This window comes from Tupaia chinensis, unplaced genomic scaffold (assembly GCF_000334495.1).
Source record: "Tupaia chinensis unplaced genomic scaffold, TupChi_1.0 Scaffold000081_1, whole genome shotgun sequence".
Lineage (NCBI taxonomy): Eukaryota > Metazoa > Chordata > Mammalia > Scandentia > Tupaiidae > Tupaia > Tupaia belangeri.
Genome location: NW_006159542.1, coordinates 4498017 through 4516077, shown reverse-complemented (window position 1 = coordinate 4516077; position 18061 = coordinate 4498017). Strand labels below are relative to the sequence as shown.

At 46.2% G+C, this 18061-nt stretch overlaps 1 protein-coding gene across 4 annotated transcripts in view; it reads right to left on the bottom strand.

Annotated features, from left to right (window-relative positions):
* Positions 1–18061, bottom strand: part of RGS3 (regulator of G protein signaling 3) — a 158657-nt gene that overhangs the window by 116688 nt on the left and 23908 nt on the right. For all 4 annotated transcript variants that reach the window (XM_014585618.2, XM_014585638.2, XM_027769509.1 and 1 more), the window contains 4 exons: positions 7673–7723; positions 4214–4272; positions 2325–2419; positions 668–736 (listed from right to left, as the gene is read on the bottom strand). In XM_014585618.2, the coding sequence (XP_014441104.1) occupies positions 668–736; positions 2325–2419; positions 4214–4272; positions 7673–7723 (274 nt within the window). The remainder of the gene's footprint in view (positions 1–667; positions 737–2324; positions 2420–4213; positions 4273–7672; positions 7724–18061) is intronic.

The following is an 18061-nucleotide window of genomic DNA, read 5'->3' as shown; positions in this document are numbered from 1 at the left end:
CCCTCCCCCCCCCCCCCCCGCTCCCCAAAGGGCCTCCTCGAGGCAGCCTGAGCCCACCAGGTAAATTCCTGCCTCCTTGCCCTTGCCCATGCCTTGCCCTGTCTGGAATGCCCTTTCCAACCTCTCCTTGTTTTATTCTGAATCTCTGTCCGTGTTCAAAATCCCACTTCTTCTATGAAGCCTTCCTGCATCGTCTCAGCCCACAGTGAACTGTGCTTACTGCTCATTCCTGTCCTTTGTTCATACAACCATATTGAAGAAAATGCATTATACATCCACGTACCAGGCGGTAGGTAGAGTGGTAACAAAAAGAGAACAGGCCCATATTCATGGTGCTTAGAGTCCCGTGGAGCTGAGTATGTGAGTGTCGCTGCTGTCCCTTATCTCCATGCCATGCCTGAAGTCCCTGAGGGACCAGAGTCCACCGGGAGGCTGGTGGACCAGCCCAGAGGCCACCAGAGTGGCCAAGTGCTCAGCAAATGCTCATGACTATCACAGTCCTTGGTCTACCTGGACCATGGGGACCCGGAGCAGCAGCCTCTGCATTTAGTGTTGCCATGACTACCCATCTGGCCAGCAAGCACTAACAGCCCCCCGTGGGATGCCGGCACCCAGCAGCCACCCACTAGCCCAGAGCAGGGTCTCCCTCCAGCCAGCAGTTCCTCACCTTGACTCACTGGCCCTGTTCCAAACAGTGACCAGAAGACGCTTCTGATCATCCTCCTCTTGGACAGGACTGCAAAGCAAATCGGACGAGCAGAGCGTTAGTAAGACCAAGCTTCAGGCCAGACCCAGGGAGTTGGTCATAACTGTAAAAACCTGGAAATAACCTAAACAGCTGGTTAAACAAACGATAGTACAAACAGTGTGGGAGACGAGGACCTACGTGCATAACAGAGCTGCTATTACATGGAGGACAACCTGGAGGTTCCAACACTCATACCAAAAAGTGCATTTCTATAAACATCGACACGCTCTCACATACACACCCATACAAAGGTCCAAAAAGAAAAGCAGTAGTCCCCTCTAATCTGCAGGGAATGTTACAAGGCCCCTGGTGGATACCTGACATTGCAGACAGTAACAAACACCGTAAATACGTGTTTTTTCTTACACGCATGTACCTGTGATAAAGCTTAATTTATGAATCATGCACAGTTAAGAGATTAACAACAATTACTAATGATAAGCCAGAACAATTATAACAGTATGTTAATAAAAGTTATATGAACATGGTCTCTCTTTCTCTCTCTTTCTCCTAAAATACTTCTGTATTTTCAGAACACAGGTAATCATGGGTAACTGAAACCGCAGAAAGTGAAGACTGCATACAAGGAGGGTCTACCATACAGCAAGGCATGTCTGCCTGTGGGTAGTAAAGCTATAGGAGTTTCCTATTTTCTTTTTCTTACTCATCTATATTTTCTTTTTTTTAAAGTTTATTTATTTTCTTTCTTTCATGAGATAAGACAAACACAAGCAACCTCAACAGGGACTTACCATGCCACAACCCCCACCACACAAACACAAAGACACATATCCGCGAGACTTTCTAGCCAGCCGGGATCATGGTTGTGTGCAGGTTGACCAGGGTCTGAACCCTGATCTTCCATATGGCATCCAGCCTTGTAAAACAGCACCTGTGCTCCCATAGCCAGGCCTCATCTATGTTTTCTATTTATCTACAATAAGCAAAATGGCCATGTGCAGTAAGGGAAGAAAAAAAAATGAAACATTATTGCTAGATTTCACTAATAGGAAAGTACAGAAAGTTTGTTCCTTTCCCAGTGGCCCCAGAGTTCAGAGATGGGGAGAGAAATAATAACAATAACAACAGTAATAGCTACCTCTCTGCCAGGCCTTCTGTCACACTGTCCCATTTACACCTCAGACTCTCAGAGGTGAGTGCTATTATTAGCCCCATTTTATAAACAAGAAAGCCAAGGCTCAGCGAGGTTAGTAAGTTTACATTAAAAGGGGGTCGGGGAGACAAAACCACCTCAGCTTGGAAAATTCTTTCTGCTCAAGGAGAAAGCGTGACCCGAGCCACAGTGGGAAAGTGCCTACTCTTTTCAGGAGCTGCCAGCCCCAGGCTGGGCATTTTCCTTAAAAGAACCAGCCAAGTGATACCTTGTCACTGTGGTCCTCGCTGCTGGGCCTGGTGCCAGGAATGCAAGGACACAGTGAAAGAAAAACAAAGACAGCTTTTGGAAGCCGCTGTTTTCTTGTTAGATCTAGTTCGACATTTGGCAAATGGAGCTGTTTCCAGGTAAACACTCCTTCCCCTCGGCTGAGGGCTCGCTCCCCACCCCCCCATCACTTACAAGAAGAAGTGCTCATGGAAAGCTGGGTCTCGGCAGTCTGGGATGGTCTGTGTCTTCTGACGGCGAGCTCGATTCTCTTCAGGGATCAAAGAAATCTTGGATGGAAGAAAAGTAAGTGTTAGCTTGTCTCAGGGTCCGGTATTCATCCAAGCCCAGCAGCTGACTCAGCTCAGCTCCAAGTTCGAGGCTCCCTATAACCTTCACACCAGCCTCTGCAGAGGACAGGGTGGCGTTCCCAGTCAAATGCTAGACAGGAACAAGGAACCAGCGCACTGGAGTCACATGGCAAGACAGAGCTTCGGCAGGTCGGGGGAGATGGAAAGGAGGATCAGCCAAAGATGGGGTGCAACTTCATCGCCCCTGCTCTTCCTCCAAGTGGAGAGGTTTTCCCCAAATGCAAAGGGTGCCCTTGCTTTTAAGTCCCTGGCAGCCACCAAATGCTTCCTTTGCAGAGGCTCTGGGTCAGCCCCGTGCTGAGAACCCAAATCCAAGCTCTTATCCCAGTGCAGGGTCTTCCCCAGCCTCAGGGGCCCTGCCCTGTTCCCAATCAAGTCCATGCCAGCAGGGGCCTCTGACCAGCCTGAGGACTTAGAGAAGAATGCAGGGTGAGACATTGGCCTGCACTGGCACCCTGGCTGCCACACATGGGTGTGGCCTTTGGCACCGGCTTGAAGTAAGCCCTGGCCCCTGCAGGGACTCTAACTTCACTGCAAGAGCCCAACACAGAAAGCTCTTCCAGCCCTTGGAGATGTTCATCCACTCTATTGTCCAAACCTGGAGGCCCTGCCTCTATTCTGGGAGACAGGAGGTGAAGACGTGGGCTGTTCCCAAGAAGAGAATTATCTATGGAGTTAAGTCAACCACACATTCGCTATGCCCACCAATGTCAATGACCAAGATCACCCTTAGGATTGTAGCTCTTGGGTCAGTCCTGTAGCCTAGAGGTTAAGGGAGCCAGATCCCACGGTTCAAATCCTGATTCCAGCAGCTTGAAAAACACACCAGACACATGTGCATGTGTGCCCCAAATCCTGACAGGATGGAGAAATGAAAATGGGATCAAGAAGCAGTCACACCCTATTGAAGGATGCTCTCTACTTCTTTCTCTACCTGTCTCTCTGCCTCTCTCTGGTGATCCAGGCACCCTCTGGCAATGATTGATAGATAGATAGATAGATAGATAGATAGATAGATAGATAGATAGATAGATAATAGATAGATACAGATAGATGATAGATGACAAATAGATGGTAGATGATAGAAGATAGAGAGAGAGATAGAAAGATAGATGATAGAAAGAAGATAGATCGATCGATAGATGATAGATAATAGATGACAAATAGATGGTATATAGATGATAGATAGATAGATAGATAGATAGATAGATAGATAGATAAATGATAGACAATAGATGACAAACAGATGGTAGATAGATGATAGATAGGAAGATAGATAGATAGATAGATAGATAGATAGATAGATAGATAAATCATAGATGATAGATGACAAGTAGATGGTAGATAGATGTTAGTAGATAGATAGATAGATAGATAGATAGATAGATAGATGATAGACAATAGATGACAAACAGATGGTAGATAGATGATAGATAGGAAGATAGATAGATAGATAGATAGATAGATAGATAGATATACTAGCTCTAGCTCTTACAGGAAATCCTTGGGATCAAGCCAGGCTACAGGAAGGATCCTAGCTAGCATGGAGCCTTATCACTGCTCCTCGTAACTACCAACTTGACCGAATGATTGAGATGGTAGCCACCACTTCGAATGGTCCCACACAGACCTACAGCTGTGTTGAGACCTTCTAACTGAACCCAGGGACATGGCCCCTCAACCCTGCCCACCCACCCTCCCACCATCATATACCTTCACATAGGGATCACAGACGCCAGGCTCTTTGTTCATCAGGCCTTTTCCTTCTATAACTAAAACAGAATTAAAATGGTGGGGTTGGGGTGGGTGAATGGGAACACACACACACATACATGTTAGAAGATCTGAAATACGACAGGGGATAGCTGGGGGCAGCAGTATAATGGCCATGTGCTACCAGGCTTAATCTGAATAACCCCCATGGGACATTAATCCCTCCCCATTCCAATCCATTCCCACTCTCCCCCACACTCCGGCACCACCCAAATAGCCTCCGTTTGAGCACATTACACTCAATTCCCTGACGATTACAACAGGAAGAGAGCTTATGCCCCTCACTTAATGGGGGAAATGAGGCCACAAAGTGGGCCCTAAAAACAGTAAGAAACTTGCCCCAAATCACAGACCAAGAGAATGACAGCTGGATTTAGAACTTATATTTCGGGTCTAGCCAGTAGCATGGTAGGTAAGGTGGCTGGATCCCACATGGCTGAGTGCACAGTTCAAGTCGTGGGCCTGGCATCTTGAAAAACACACTGGGCACATGTGCATGTGCTCCCAAAATCCTGAAAGGAGGGAGAAATGGAGGAGAAGGGATTGGTATGATCATGCCCTATGGGATACTTTCTCTCTGGCGAGTGCCTAAGCCATATGCCAAATTCAAAAAAAAAAAAAAAAAAAAAAAAACATCTTTTGACTCTGAGTCCAGTGCTCTTTCTACCATACAAGATGGCCTTCTGGAGACCTCACTGTATCCAGTAAGCATGTTGTGGATGGAGACGGAGCACAGGAGTCACAAGCTTGGGTTCCAGGGCTAGGCAGACCCAAGCATGGATCCCAGCGGCCCCACTTATGAGCCATGTGAATTAGAACAAGTGGTTCTGCCTCTCTGAGACCAGACTTGTCATTCTTCAATGTTGGTGATGACAGTATGCACTTGACATGGTAGTTGTGCCAGACAAATGAGATAAGGGTCTAACGTGCTTTGTAGAGTACCTGACAAATAAGCGACCACTCAACAAAGGTTTGCTACAGAAAAAAATAATAATAAACAAAAGCAGGGGGAGGGGGGCTGGCAGACGGCATGGTGGTTAAGGTGCTGGACTCCCACATGGCCAACCATGGTTCGGATCCTGGACCTGGTGGTTTGCTTTCTCTCTCTTTCTTTCTCCCTCTCTCTCTTTGGCCAAATTGAAGAAAAATAATAAACAAATAAAATTCAATAAATACTTTAAAAAACAAAAACAAAAACAAAAACAAGGGACAGGTGTGGGGTGGCTGCAGTTCTGCATCAAAAGCAGCATGGCCCATTTGCCTGAGGTCTACAGAAACCAGACAACAGACCGGATGGCACCTGCTCCTCCTTTCTGTTTTCTTCTCTGTTTGATTTTGACTGCGCTTGCCATAGTCTGAAGTGTGAGGCCTGGGAAGCCAAAGGAAGGAATGAGGACAGGCTGAAAGGGATGAAGGGCCTGAGACTGGGGTGAAGCCAAAGCAAACTGTGCAGGATAAATGGAGCGGTGCAGGCCAAGGTGCACTCTGCAAACACTGTTTGCACAGCTGGAATCGGGCCCTGGCAGGCAAAGAACAGCCCTCTGCTGGTCCTTGGGAACGTCACCTTGGACCCCCAAGGCCAGGACCGGAGGACCCCAGGCGCCTGCTGGTCTACCCCACCTGGTATCCAAGTTACTGCTTCCACGTGCATCCCTCCCCTCAAGGGTGTGGTTCTTGAGGGCAGGATCCAGGCCTCATCACCCCCTGGGTCTCTCTGGCTACCAGAGATGGTGAGGCAGACCTGGCCCTGGCCCCAGCCACACTTCCAGTCTTGCAGAAAGACCAGCCTCAGGGTGGTACAGTGTACTCAGGGCTGTGATGAGGGCGCAGAGCAGGAAGCAACAGACTTGGCCCAGGCAGGTGAGATGGGGGGAGGGGGAAGGGGACAATTCCTGGAGGGGGAAAAATAAGGCAAAAAATAAGACTCCTTCCTGAGTCTTAATGGTGATTGAGGCAGGCATATTTCTTGTAAAATCAGAGGGAGGAGGAGTTGCTTTTCCAAAGGAGTTCAAAAAAAGAAGGAAGGTGATTCCAAAGACATGGAACACTGGGTTCAAAGGCACAGAGATGGGGGAGCAGGATGCATTCATAAAGGTGCAAGTAACTGAGTAGGGAAGGGGGTGGACGGTGCCTTTAGCAGGATGAGCCAGGGAGGCTGGGGAGATAGGCAGGGACTTCTGGCTAAACAGAAGAGTCCAGACAGTGAGGCCCTGACACCAGCTCGGTAACTATTACTATTCATGTGCTGTATGGAAGGATGTGCAGATGGACAAACGCACAGGTAAAGCAGGACTCCTCCCATGCACTCCTCCGAATGCAGCAGGCTCCCTCTGATCCCCCAGGCCTTTGCACTGGCAGCTCCATTGCATGAAGTGCCTGGCCCTGCACTCCCTCTGCCTGGCTCAGGTCTGTGCCTCTTTCAGGATACAGTGTGGACATCACCCCTTTGCCAAGCCTTCCCTGGCATCCTATCAGCACCACCTTCACAGGGGTAGACACTTCTGCCAGTTGAGGTCCCTGGCTGCTCAGTCACTATTTTTGGATATTGTGGCTTTCTATTTTCTTTTCTTTCTTTTTTTTTTTTTTAGAGAGATTTTTGCTATAGGGTATGTGTACTCACCAGAGAGACAGAGAGACAGAAAGTAAGAAATCACTCCCCAGGGGGGGATGGCCACACCACAATCCCTTCTCCACCATTCTACTCATGGGATTCTGGGCACGCACGCACACGTGCCCAGCATGAGTTTCAAGCTGCCAGGTCTGGGATTCGAATTGCGGTCCACTATGTGGGAACCCAGCAATGTAACCATTACACCATCTGCTGGTCTCCTATTTTATTTTTTAAAACATGGAGACAGGGTTTACTTCAAAATAAGGCCCTACTGGAGGCCCTTTACTGATATTAACTCATTTAATGCTCATATAACACGTAAGACAGATGCTATTTCACCACCAGCTGACATGAGAGAACTGCGCTTGCTCCAGGTCACACAGCAAGTAAAGTATCAGAGCCGGGATGCAGATTAGTGCTCTGGCTCCGAATACTACGGTCGCAACCACGACACTGCTCTGCCTGTCGGTGAATGAGAATGACTGACTGAGAAACAGAGAAAGAGGAGAGAGTGGGAGAGAAAATGAACGGCAGGTAAGCTCCCTGTAGCCCTCCTTCACCAGGGCCAGGACAATGCTGAGGTGCCCAGGGACAGCCCCAGTTCACTAGGGAGACCAGCCCACTGGGTGGCCTCCAGACACATCAGGGTGGGACCAGGTCTGTAGAAAGAGAAAAAGCCACTTTTTTCAATAGACACACAGCAGGACTCTGTGAAGACGGGAGAAGCCTCGGCCCATGGTCAGCCCATCCCTCCCCTCCTTGGTGAGTTCACACTCAGCCCTACTCACTGTGGAGCAGCAGAACCCGGTCCTGGGCCTCAATCGACAGCTTCAGCTGACCTAAGGAAAGAGCAGCAGAAACAGCCTCGGCTCAGCTCCTCGTTGGGTGAAGACCAGAGAAAAATGGACAGGAACACTCTTCTGCTCACGTGAAGCCACTCGAAGACTCCGCTGCCTCTGGGTGGAGGGGACCTCAGAAGTCTCCCAGTTCAGCAGTCTCATCCCATCAGGACTCCCTTTACAATGCCTCCCGCAGGAGTTCCCGGCCTCATCCCTTTCCCTCTGGAGATGGGGAGCTCACTACCATACAAGGAGCCCAGATGGGTGCTGAAGCGTCACCGCAGGGCCACTGTCAAACGCTGGTAGAGATACGGAACAACGGGCATTCTCATACCCCGTCAGAGGGTGTGTGGACAGAGGTAATTTCTAGCAATATCTAATGGAATTTAAACGTGCATATCCTTCAACCCAGCCATCTTCATCCCAGATAACTCTCGCAGAAGAAAACCCACACATGTGCACAGAGGCTGGCATGACAGCACTGTTTAAAATAAGAACCAATGGAAGCCCCTGAGAGTCGATAGAAATGCGGCTGGTTCAGTAAGCCATGTACAGCAGTACTCTGGAATAATAGGGCCGTTACAAGGAATGGGGGAGCTCCCGCTGGCCTGGCCTGGGAGTACTGTTGTAACAAGATTCTAAAAGGAAGAAACGCATTGCAGAACAATCATATAGTGTGTGTGTGTGTGTATGTGTGTGTTCTGAAAGGGTGTTATGTGAAAAACAGTGATTGGGCTGACCCCATGGCCCCCTGGTTAAAGGAACTAGACCCCTTATAGCCAATTGCAGTTCAAATCCCAGCCCCCGAGGTTTGAAAAATGCCAGGCATAAGTATGTTTGTGCCTCAAATCCCAACTGAATGAGAAATGGAGAAGGGATTGCCACATGACCATGCCCCATTGCAGGGTGATTTCTCCCTTTTCCTCTCTCTCTCTCTCCCTCTCTCTGTTTCTCTGTCTCACTCTGGTAGGCACACGTGTCCTCTGGCAATTTTTTTTAAGAAGCAATTATGGGGCCGGCAGGTGGCATGGTGGTTAAGGGCGCTGGACTCCCACATGGCAAACCACAGTTTGAGTCCCAGACCTGGTGGCTTGCTTTCTCATTTTCTCATTCTCTCTCTCTCTCCTCTCTCTATGTTCAAATAAAAATAAATTAATTAATTAAATGAAATAATTCTAAAAAAAAAAGAAGAAGAAGCAGCAATCGCGGTCAGCTCTGTAGTGTAGCAGACAGGTGCTGTGCACGTGGAGCGAGATCCCACCTGAGAATCCAGTTCAAATCCCAGCCCTGGTGGCTTGAAAAGCATGCTGGACCTGTGGGTGTGTGTGCCTAAAATCTTGATGGGATGTAGAAATGGAGGAATGAGGATTGCAGCAAGACCACACCCCACTGGAAGGTGCTTCCTCTTTTTTTCTTTTTCTCTCTCTGTCTGGTAAGTGCTATGCCTTCTGCAATAAAAATAAACATTGGGTCGTTAGAAAAGTCATGATGTGTTTTTGCACAAAAAAACACATCACGACTTTCCTGATGATCCAATAAATAAAAATTTGAAAAACAGTGATCGCCCTCTAGGGAAGGGACTGGGAATTGGAGGGAGGGTAGTAAGCGGAATTTCAACCTATCACTATTGTGATTTTAGCCATACAGACATAACCATGAACTTCTACAACTAAAAACAAGGGAAAGGGGAAACCAAGAAAAAAGGAAAGAGGAGGAAGAGAAGGAAGAAAAGGAAAGAGGAAGGGAGAAAAGGAAGGGCCAGGCTGGAAAGCAGGGAGAAATAAGGAACTGGAAGAGGTTTTACCCTCCAACTTTTCTCATTTTTATTTAGAAAGAAAGAAAGAAAGAAAGAAAGAAAGAAGGAAGGAAGGAAGGAAGGAAGGAAGGAAGGAAGGAAGGAAGGGGAGAAGGAAGGAGAGAACGAATGAACTTCAGGTCATTCCCATAAACACCCAATGGCCTCCAGGAGGAAGAGAGAAGAAAGGAGGTCACAGTCCTTTTTCTTATTGATGTATCAAATTTTTTTCTCAGCCCATGGGATTGCAGGTGGGCACCGGCTCTCTCTGCACAGGGTGGCTGGTGATGGGTGCCCAGAGTGTATCACAGGACATGAGCCCAGAGTCTAGAAAAGAACAGACAGGGCCCCGCGCACAGGAAAAAACACTGGATCAGAGGGAGCTTCAGAAATCTAGAGACGGCAACAAACTCACATTCTATTGGCCATAGGTCTTAAGGGCTCAGACTCCCATGGCATCATGGAAAAGGATCTGAAAACCAGCTAAAGACATTCAGTTTGGCAGGTATTATTCAGTAGAGGATGACAGGAAGATAAAATCTGACTCTGAGGATAGTCAGGAAGAGACATGCTCAGAAAACAAAGCAAGAAGACAGGGCAGCACACCATAGCTGGCCTCATGGATCAGCAGGCAGAGGGTGTTCATGCCACCCTGGGATGTGCAGAGACTACATCTAGGAGGGACTTGCCAAGCCAGCATGAAGCCACAATCATTCTAAAAGCATTCCCATTCACCCTAAAAGCAATTGCCCATTTAAGAACTGTCACATGTTAAAAGCCACAGGAGGCCACACCTCAGCGGCACAGTTGGTAGCTTACTGAAGTGCAGTGCTGGAAGCCACATGACTGACCAGGGGTCGATGTGAAACATGCCAGGTACGCACACGAGTGCCCAAGATCTGGACCAGCAGGAGGGCTGGGGGAAAGGAATTGTGGGTGATAAAATCCTGTTGAGGGTATGTCTCTCTCTCTCTCTCTCTCTCTCTCGTGCACATACACAGTACTCTCTGTCATGAATAAGATAAAAACTTTTAAAAGATAGGCGTGGAAGGGTGATGATTATCAGGACAAATGCACATGGAATCTAGCCAGCCACTAACGTTCACAAATTTTCCCTCCATTTGTGAGGACAAGTGTGTACTCAGGCCCTCATACAACCCCTCTGTCTGTGGTTTGCAGCTGACTCGTCCACACAGCAGCCCAGATCAAGACTCCAAGAGGGTTATGCATGCTTACCAGTTTTACCTTCTGCCTTTTAAGGAAGAAATGGCTGCAGTGATGTTGGGGAACTGGGAGCTGTACTACTCTTGGGCATAACCCTGGAGAATTTCAAGTGCCTGTTATGTTGAAGGAGAATCTTGAGTTTCATTCAGAGAAATGGCCCTGGGCCCTGGTTTGTGATGGCCCAGAGAAGAAGGAGACTTCAACAAATAGCAGGAACTGAGGCCTCCTGTCAACAGCCATGTCCATGAGCCATTCTGGAAAGAGAACTTCCAGCCCCAGTAATGCCTGTCCAGATAACTGCAGCCTGGACAACAGCTTGACCATCCTCCCATGAGAGACCCTGAGCAAGAGCCATCCAGCTAAACCGCTCGCACATGCTGACTCACCAAAACACCAAGCTACTGATTGGTTTTGGGAAAATTATTGGGATAATTTGTTACAAAGTGATAGATAACTAATATATATACCCATATTGCCCTCACAATTAGGTGATATAAATCTGATCCTAATTCTGAGGCAATTTTTTAATTTTCAAAATTAAGACAAACTAGTTTTAAGATATAACTAAGGAAACAAAGACCTCCTTTTTTATGCTCTTTTCTGTTTTTTCAGAGGGCACGTGCATTCACTGGAGAGAAAGAGTGAGGGTGGAAGTGAGAAAGCACTCCTCCATGGGGAACAGTCCCTTCTCCATTTCTCCTTCCTTTCAAGATTTTGGGCATGCGTGTACACATGCCCAGTATGTTTCTCAAGCTGCCAAGTCCAGGATTCAAACCACACAGTTGGCCATGTGGAATCCAGCTGCCTTAACCATCATGGCATGCACTGGCCCAAGATCTCTTGTTCTCTTAATAAGGAATTTTGATAGATTCAAATCATATCCATTACTATTAAACTGAAAAATCTGGAATTGTCCCTCAGATATTCATTGACTTTTTCACCTGCTGAATAAATAGTTTTCTTTCACATGAATGTGTATACAATGCTATTATCTGTAGAAAATGTAAATTAGTCTGTCTTTTAGGATTTTCCTTTGGATTTTATTATAATGATGTTTTCAAATTGCATATATAAAGTAATATTATTTTAATACCGAAATTTTCCATTCGTTCATTTTATTCATTACTCACCTCCTTATCTATTTCATAATACAGATTTTTCCCCATAGTTGGATAAGTGTTACTTTATAATGATGAGTATGTTTTATGCTTGATAATAGCTTTAAGCCACACATAGTCAATAGCTTATTTTCATGTTTTATGTCTGTGTCATTTTTTAAATTATCTAATAAAGTTTTCTAGCAGAACAAATTGGATATGGAAAACACAAAAGGTGAAGCATAGCACTATGAGTGATGCATGGGTTTTGGAGTCAGTAAGACCTGGTGTGAATCCTGGATCCATCACCAACGCTCCTTAATCACTGCTACTCCAGTTTCCTCATCTCCATGAGGGGAATAATAACCACACAGTTCTACTAACCTATGTGAAGTACCTGACACACACAGGGCGCTCCCACTGAAACGACAAGAAGGGGAAGTTAGAAACTACACACAGGAGACTTCTGTTTCAGGAATGACAGAACCGCTGAGAAAACCAGAGAAGCTAGACCAACTATCTAAAAGCATCTTCTAAGAGCAGCATCTTCTCGAGATCGAGAGAACTACCGGGTAGGATCTGAGGGGTGAAGGCCTGTGTTAGTAAGTAAGCCTGGTGTTTATCTCAGCTCATTTTCTCCCTGGGTGTTTCCAAATTCCAGAGCCCTGACTGAAAGGCAGAGGCTGAGCAGAGTTTCTGCCTGCCTCTCAGGGCTGGAGGAGCAGGAGTCAGAGGTCGAGGCCTGCTAAAACATGGCTTGTTCTGAACCCTTGCTTTTTGCACTGGGACTCGACGGGTTGTCCTTTTGGAAGAAGGTGACTAATCAGTCACAGTTCCTCCAGGGACTGTGGCTTGATTTCAAATAATCTTAGTCCCTAACACTGAACTAAGATTATCCCAGGGCCAGTAGGTGGCGTGGCGGTTAAAGTGGTTTTCTAGTCCCAGATCCTGTGGCTTGAAAAACATACCCAGCACATGTGTCCAGGATCCCAAGAGGAGAATGGAGAAGGCACTGTGGTGGGGCCATGCACCTAGGGGGTAATTTCTCACTTTCTCTCTCTCTGTCTCTGTTTCTCTCCAGTGAGCACAAATGCTGTATGTCAAAAATCTAAAAAAAAATTTATCACTAGAATGCTAGTGACCCCAAGCACCTAAATAAAAATAAAAATAAAAATAAATACATAAATAAAAATATTTTTGAAAAAAGATATTTTAGGTCTGTATTGAGAAGAAAAACAACTCTGTACCTGCCCTTTGGTTTTTTTGTTTTGTTTTGTTTGTTTTGTTTTTTGAGAAGTTTTTGCTATAGGGCACGTGCGCTCACCAGAAAGACAGACAGACAGAAAGCGAGAAATCACCCACCGGGCGGATGGCCATGCCTTGATCCCTTCTCCTCCATTCTCCTCTCAGGATCTTGGGCATGCATGCACGCACACACGCCCAGTGTGAGTTTAAGTCACTGGGTCCAGGACTTGAACCATGGTCGACTACATGGGAGTTCAGCGACATAGCCATTACACCAACTGCTGGTCCCTGTACCTGCCCTTTGTAATGGACACAGCAAACCTGAAGTGTGAAGATATAGAAAGTCAGAAAGGCAAATCTTTGAAAGAGATATGCCAGGCTAGTCTCAACCAAAGAAGCCAGCGTGTGCTATGTATTAGACAGTGCAGAGTTTATCTCTACGGGAAATAAAGAGAGGATTTCATAACAATAAAAGAAGACCTTATAATAAAAGTTTCAATTGAACACACAGATAATAATTCTAAATTCCTAGGTTCTTTATATAGCTTCAAAATATGTCAAGGAAAAACAGAACTGCAATGACAAACAGACAAGTTTACAACTAGGATAGGAATTTTAATTCACCTATCTTAGGAACTGATAGAACAAAGAGAAAAAGACCAACAAGAATACAGAGTATTTAACCAACATAATTACCAAACTTTACCTAAATGACACTGCATTCAACTGCTACAGAAGTGTTTTTGAGCACACACTGAACATTTACAAAACTATCTGCTGGACCATCAAGCAAATCTCAATAATTTCAAAGGATTAAAAAGGATGTGGGTGGAGGGACAGCAAATGGCAAGGTGGTTAAGGCGCTGGACTCCCACATGGCAGACTGCAGTTAGAGGCCCGGACCCAGTGGCTGAAATATCACGCCAGGCACATGTGTGTGTTCCCAAAAGGGGTTGTGGTGTGGCCGTCCAGGAGGGTGATTTCTAACTTTCCCTCTTTGTGTCTCTCTCTTACAGTCACCAGTAAGTGAATGTGCCCTATGGCAAAAACCTAACAAAATAAATAAAATCAAAGGATGTTCTCTGACCAAAATGTTAGATACTATTCCAAATCCCTAACATTTAGAAATTAAGAAATAGGGACCAGCAGTTAGCATAATGGCTATGTCGCTGGACTCCCATGTAGTCGACCGCGGTTCAAATCCCGGACCCAGTGGCTTAAACTCACACCGGGCACATGTGTGTGCATGCCCAAGATCCCAAGAGGAGAATGGAGAAGAAGGGATTGCAGCGTGGCCATCCCCCCTGGGGGGTGATTTCTCGCTTTCTGTCTCTCTGTCTCTCTCTGTCTGTCTGGCGAGCACATGCGCCCTATAGCAAAAACCTCTCCCCCCCCAAAAAAAATTAAGAAATACACTTTTGGGGACAGGAGGTGGCACAGAGGTCCCACATGGCCAACTGTGCAGTTTGAGTCCCAGACCCGGTGGCTTGAAAAATATGCCAGACATGAGTGCATGAGTGCATGAGTGCGCAAGATCCCAAGAGAAGAAAGGAGAAGGGATTGCACCTACACAATCTCCGCTGAGGGCTGATTCCTCACGTCCCCCTAACCCATTATCTCTCACCTGCGAGCACTATCATTGTATGGCAAATTAAAAAAAAAAAAAAAAAAAAAACTTTTAAATAACCCATGAGTTAAAGAAAAAATGATGATGAAAATTAGAAAATAATTTGAACTGGATGATAGAGGAAAAAATAAACCACACATCAAACTCGAATCTTCTGGATACTGGTAGTATTCAATTTTTAACTCCAGTGAACATTATGAAGTTGTTTGCTTGGTGGTGAATCACTGAACTGCACGTCATTTGGGGGAACTTTCTCCTGTATGTGTGTAATAATATCTCCTAGTTATAAAGGTTTTTAAACACAGACACACGTACACAGCACAATTAGAAAGAAGACAAAGGGCTATCGAGAAGCCAGAAACTTGGAGGAATTTCTAAAAGCTCCCAAGCAGATGAACTTCAAATAACAGAAAAGCCAATAAATGCAGAGGACTAGCCAGCAGATGATGCACTCCTGAGAAATAGTTGCATGCACGGAAATTTCCCAGGCTCAGGGCAGCAGGGCTGGAAATGAGGGCAAACCGGGGCCAGCTGGCAGGGACTTGTCAGGGCCTCCAGTTCAGGTCTGACCTCACACTGCCCAACACATGGAGCAGGTGGCTGGCATCGGTTCCCAGCTTCATTTGCACTACAGAAAATGGAGTATTGGGACCAACAGATGGCGTAATGTTTACCTTGCTGGACTCTCACATAGTAGATTGTGGTTCAAGTCCCAAACCCGGCAACTTAAAACTCATGTCAGGTGCATATGTGTGCATGCCCAAAATCCCAAGAAGAGAAGGGATGAGAAGGAATTGTAGCATGGCCATCCCCCCTGGGGGGCAAATTCTTGTTTTTCTGTCTCTCTGGCAAGCACATGTGCCCTATAGCAAAAATCTCTCAAAGAAAGAAAGAAAGAAAGAAAGAAAGAAAGAAAGAAAGAAAGAAAGGAAGGAAGGAAGGAAGGAAGGAAGGAAGGAAGGAAGGAAGGAAGGAAATGGGAGTATTTATCTCTGTGGCTCTAATGAGAGGCAGGGAACAGAGTGGACTGGGGCCTCAATTAAGACTGCACTGCCACGACAAATGTGGAGTAAGAAAGAAAATGCCCAGCCAGTCGATGGCATTCCTTAGTCTACTATGCCTTCAACCACATCTTCCCAGCTTCTCTCGGGCAAATCAAAGCCTATAGGCACTCTAGAACCTACACTTAGAGCTGCTCCCGACAGCTTTCATCTTATGGGTTCATCAGGGCTGACGTTTCTAAAGACAAGTAGGTTGTGTCACTCGATGTCCACAGCCACCTACAGCCCTTAGAACATGTCCAGCCTGCCTGTCATCTACTGGCCCAAACACCCCAGTGGAAAGGCGACCTGCTCTCTTCCTTGACCACTCGCCACATCCATCCTACCAGAGACTAGAAGTAGGTTAATAATTTGGTTTGGGGACCCCAGGGAAGTTGATAATTTGGTTCACCAAGCAAGCTTATCTGTTGGTATCCCTTCCAAAAAAACATTCTAGGTCCACCTCCAAGGTGCAGTCGGTAGTGTGCTGAATTGCAGTGCTGGAAGCCACAAGGCAGACCACAGTTCAGATCTCAGCCAGATCGACCTGAGACATGCCAGGCACACACACATGCCCAAGATCCTGCTGAGCCAGATCTCAGGGTAGGGGATGGCAGCATGCCCAGACCTTGTTTGGGGTGCTTTAGTGCCTCTCTCTCGCTTGCTCGCTCTCTCTCTCTCTCTCTCTCCAGCAATCACACATATCCTCTGGAAAAATAATAATTAATAATAATAATAATAATTTGGGGGGAAAAAGGTGTCCTAAAAACTTCAACTTCATTTTTTTTGTCAACTTCAGTTTTTACTTTCTATATAAAATATGATGCCTACAGTTTACATGGAAACTCAATCAATGTTACTCAAACATGCCCCTTTCTTGAAAGGTTGTTGCTTGGGCATATGCACACGGGCACACACACACACACACACACTCACACACAAGCAATATATATCTCATACAGTCCTCCTCCTAAAGGAAACTCTGATCAAAATCATTTTGTCTCTTTAAATGATTGTGCTCAGTAAACTGTCACCCACCATACAATCGGTGCTCAGACCATGCCCCAGTCCTTCCCTAAATGGTGTTTGTTAGTAACAGGGAGCATGCCTAAGAAACAAGATAACGCTTTCCAAGAACCAGCCTGGACCGTGGCATCCAACATGGCCACCATACTGACCACTGGAAGACCCCACACTTCATTATAACATCATTTAGGGGCTAAATGACACACCTTCCAGCACTACGACAGCGTATAATCACCAGGGAAACTACTAGAAATATCCTTAGAAGGAGGAAAAGGAGGAGAGTTCTTGAATCCCCGGAAGTCCCCACCTTCTCCAGGAAAAGCTCTGAACATTTCTCCCCTCTATAACCAGCCCTATCTCATCCCCTCATTACCCTATTTGATATAGTTTAAACTTCTCAGCTCAAGGCCAGCAAAAATTTGATTTGTGAGTTCAGCCCCCCTGCTCCCCAACTCCTTGGCCACTGAATACAGTTTGTGCCTTGACATTCAGTTCCAGTTTTGTAAACTGGCTTTGCAACAGCAAAAGATCCCATCTTTGGGACCAGCAGATGGCATAATGGTTATGTCGCTGGACTCCCACGTAGTAGACTACAGTTAGAATCCTGGACCCAGTGGCTTAAAGCTCATAGCAGACACGTATGTGTGTGCCCAAAATCCCAAGAGGATAATGGAGGAGAAAGGATTGCAATGTGGCCATAACCCCTGGAGGCTGATTTCTCACTTTCTGTCTTTTTGTCCCTCCAGAAAGCACAGCACCCTACAGTAAAAATCTCTAAAAAAAAAAAAAAAGAGAGAGAGATCTCATCTTCAGAAAAAAGTTAAAGATTGGTAATAAAACTACGAGCTAGGCAGTACTTTCATCTAGTCCTGCCAAGGCTAAAGACCAGGAGCTACCTGCCTTGCTGGGGAAAGGCCAGTGACCAGAGGAATCCTTAGCAAAGCTCTTCACAGTGAAGGATGTCCACACTGGCTACTGAAAATGACTATCCATAGCTTCCAAACCTGGCTGGTAGGCCAAATAATTTCTGTGGCTTTGTCAAATTATAGATGTTCAGGCTCTTCCCAGACCTATAAAACCTGAATCTGTGGGAGAAGATCCTAGGAATCTGTGTGCTTTAATAGGCTCCCTAGATGCTTATATTTGGCCAGGTTTGCTAACCACTGATAAAATCTTCAGGAACACAGGAGCAAAGATTACTTGGCGTATGAAGAAAATCAACAGCCTGAGAGAGGGGCACCATGACAAATAGCACCCAAAGAAATAGAGCTAATGCAGGCAACA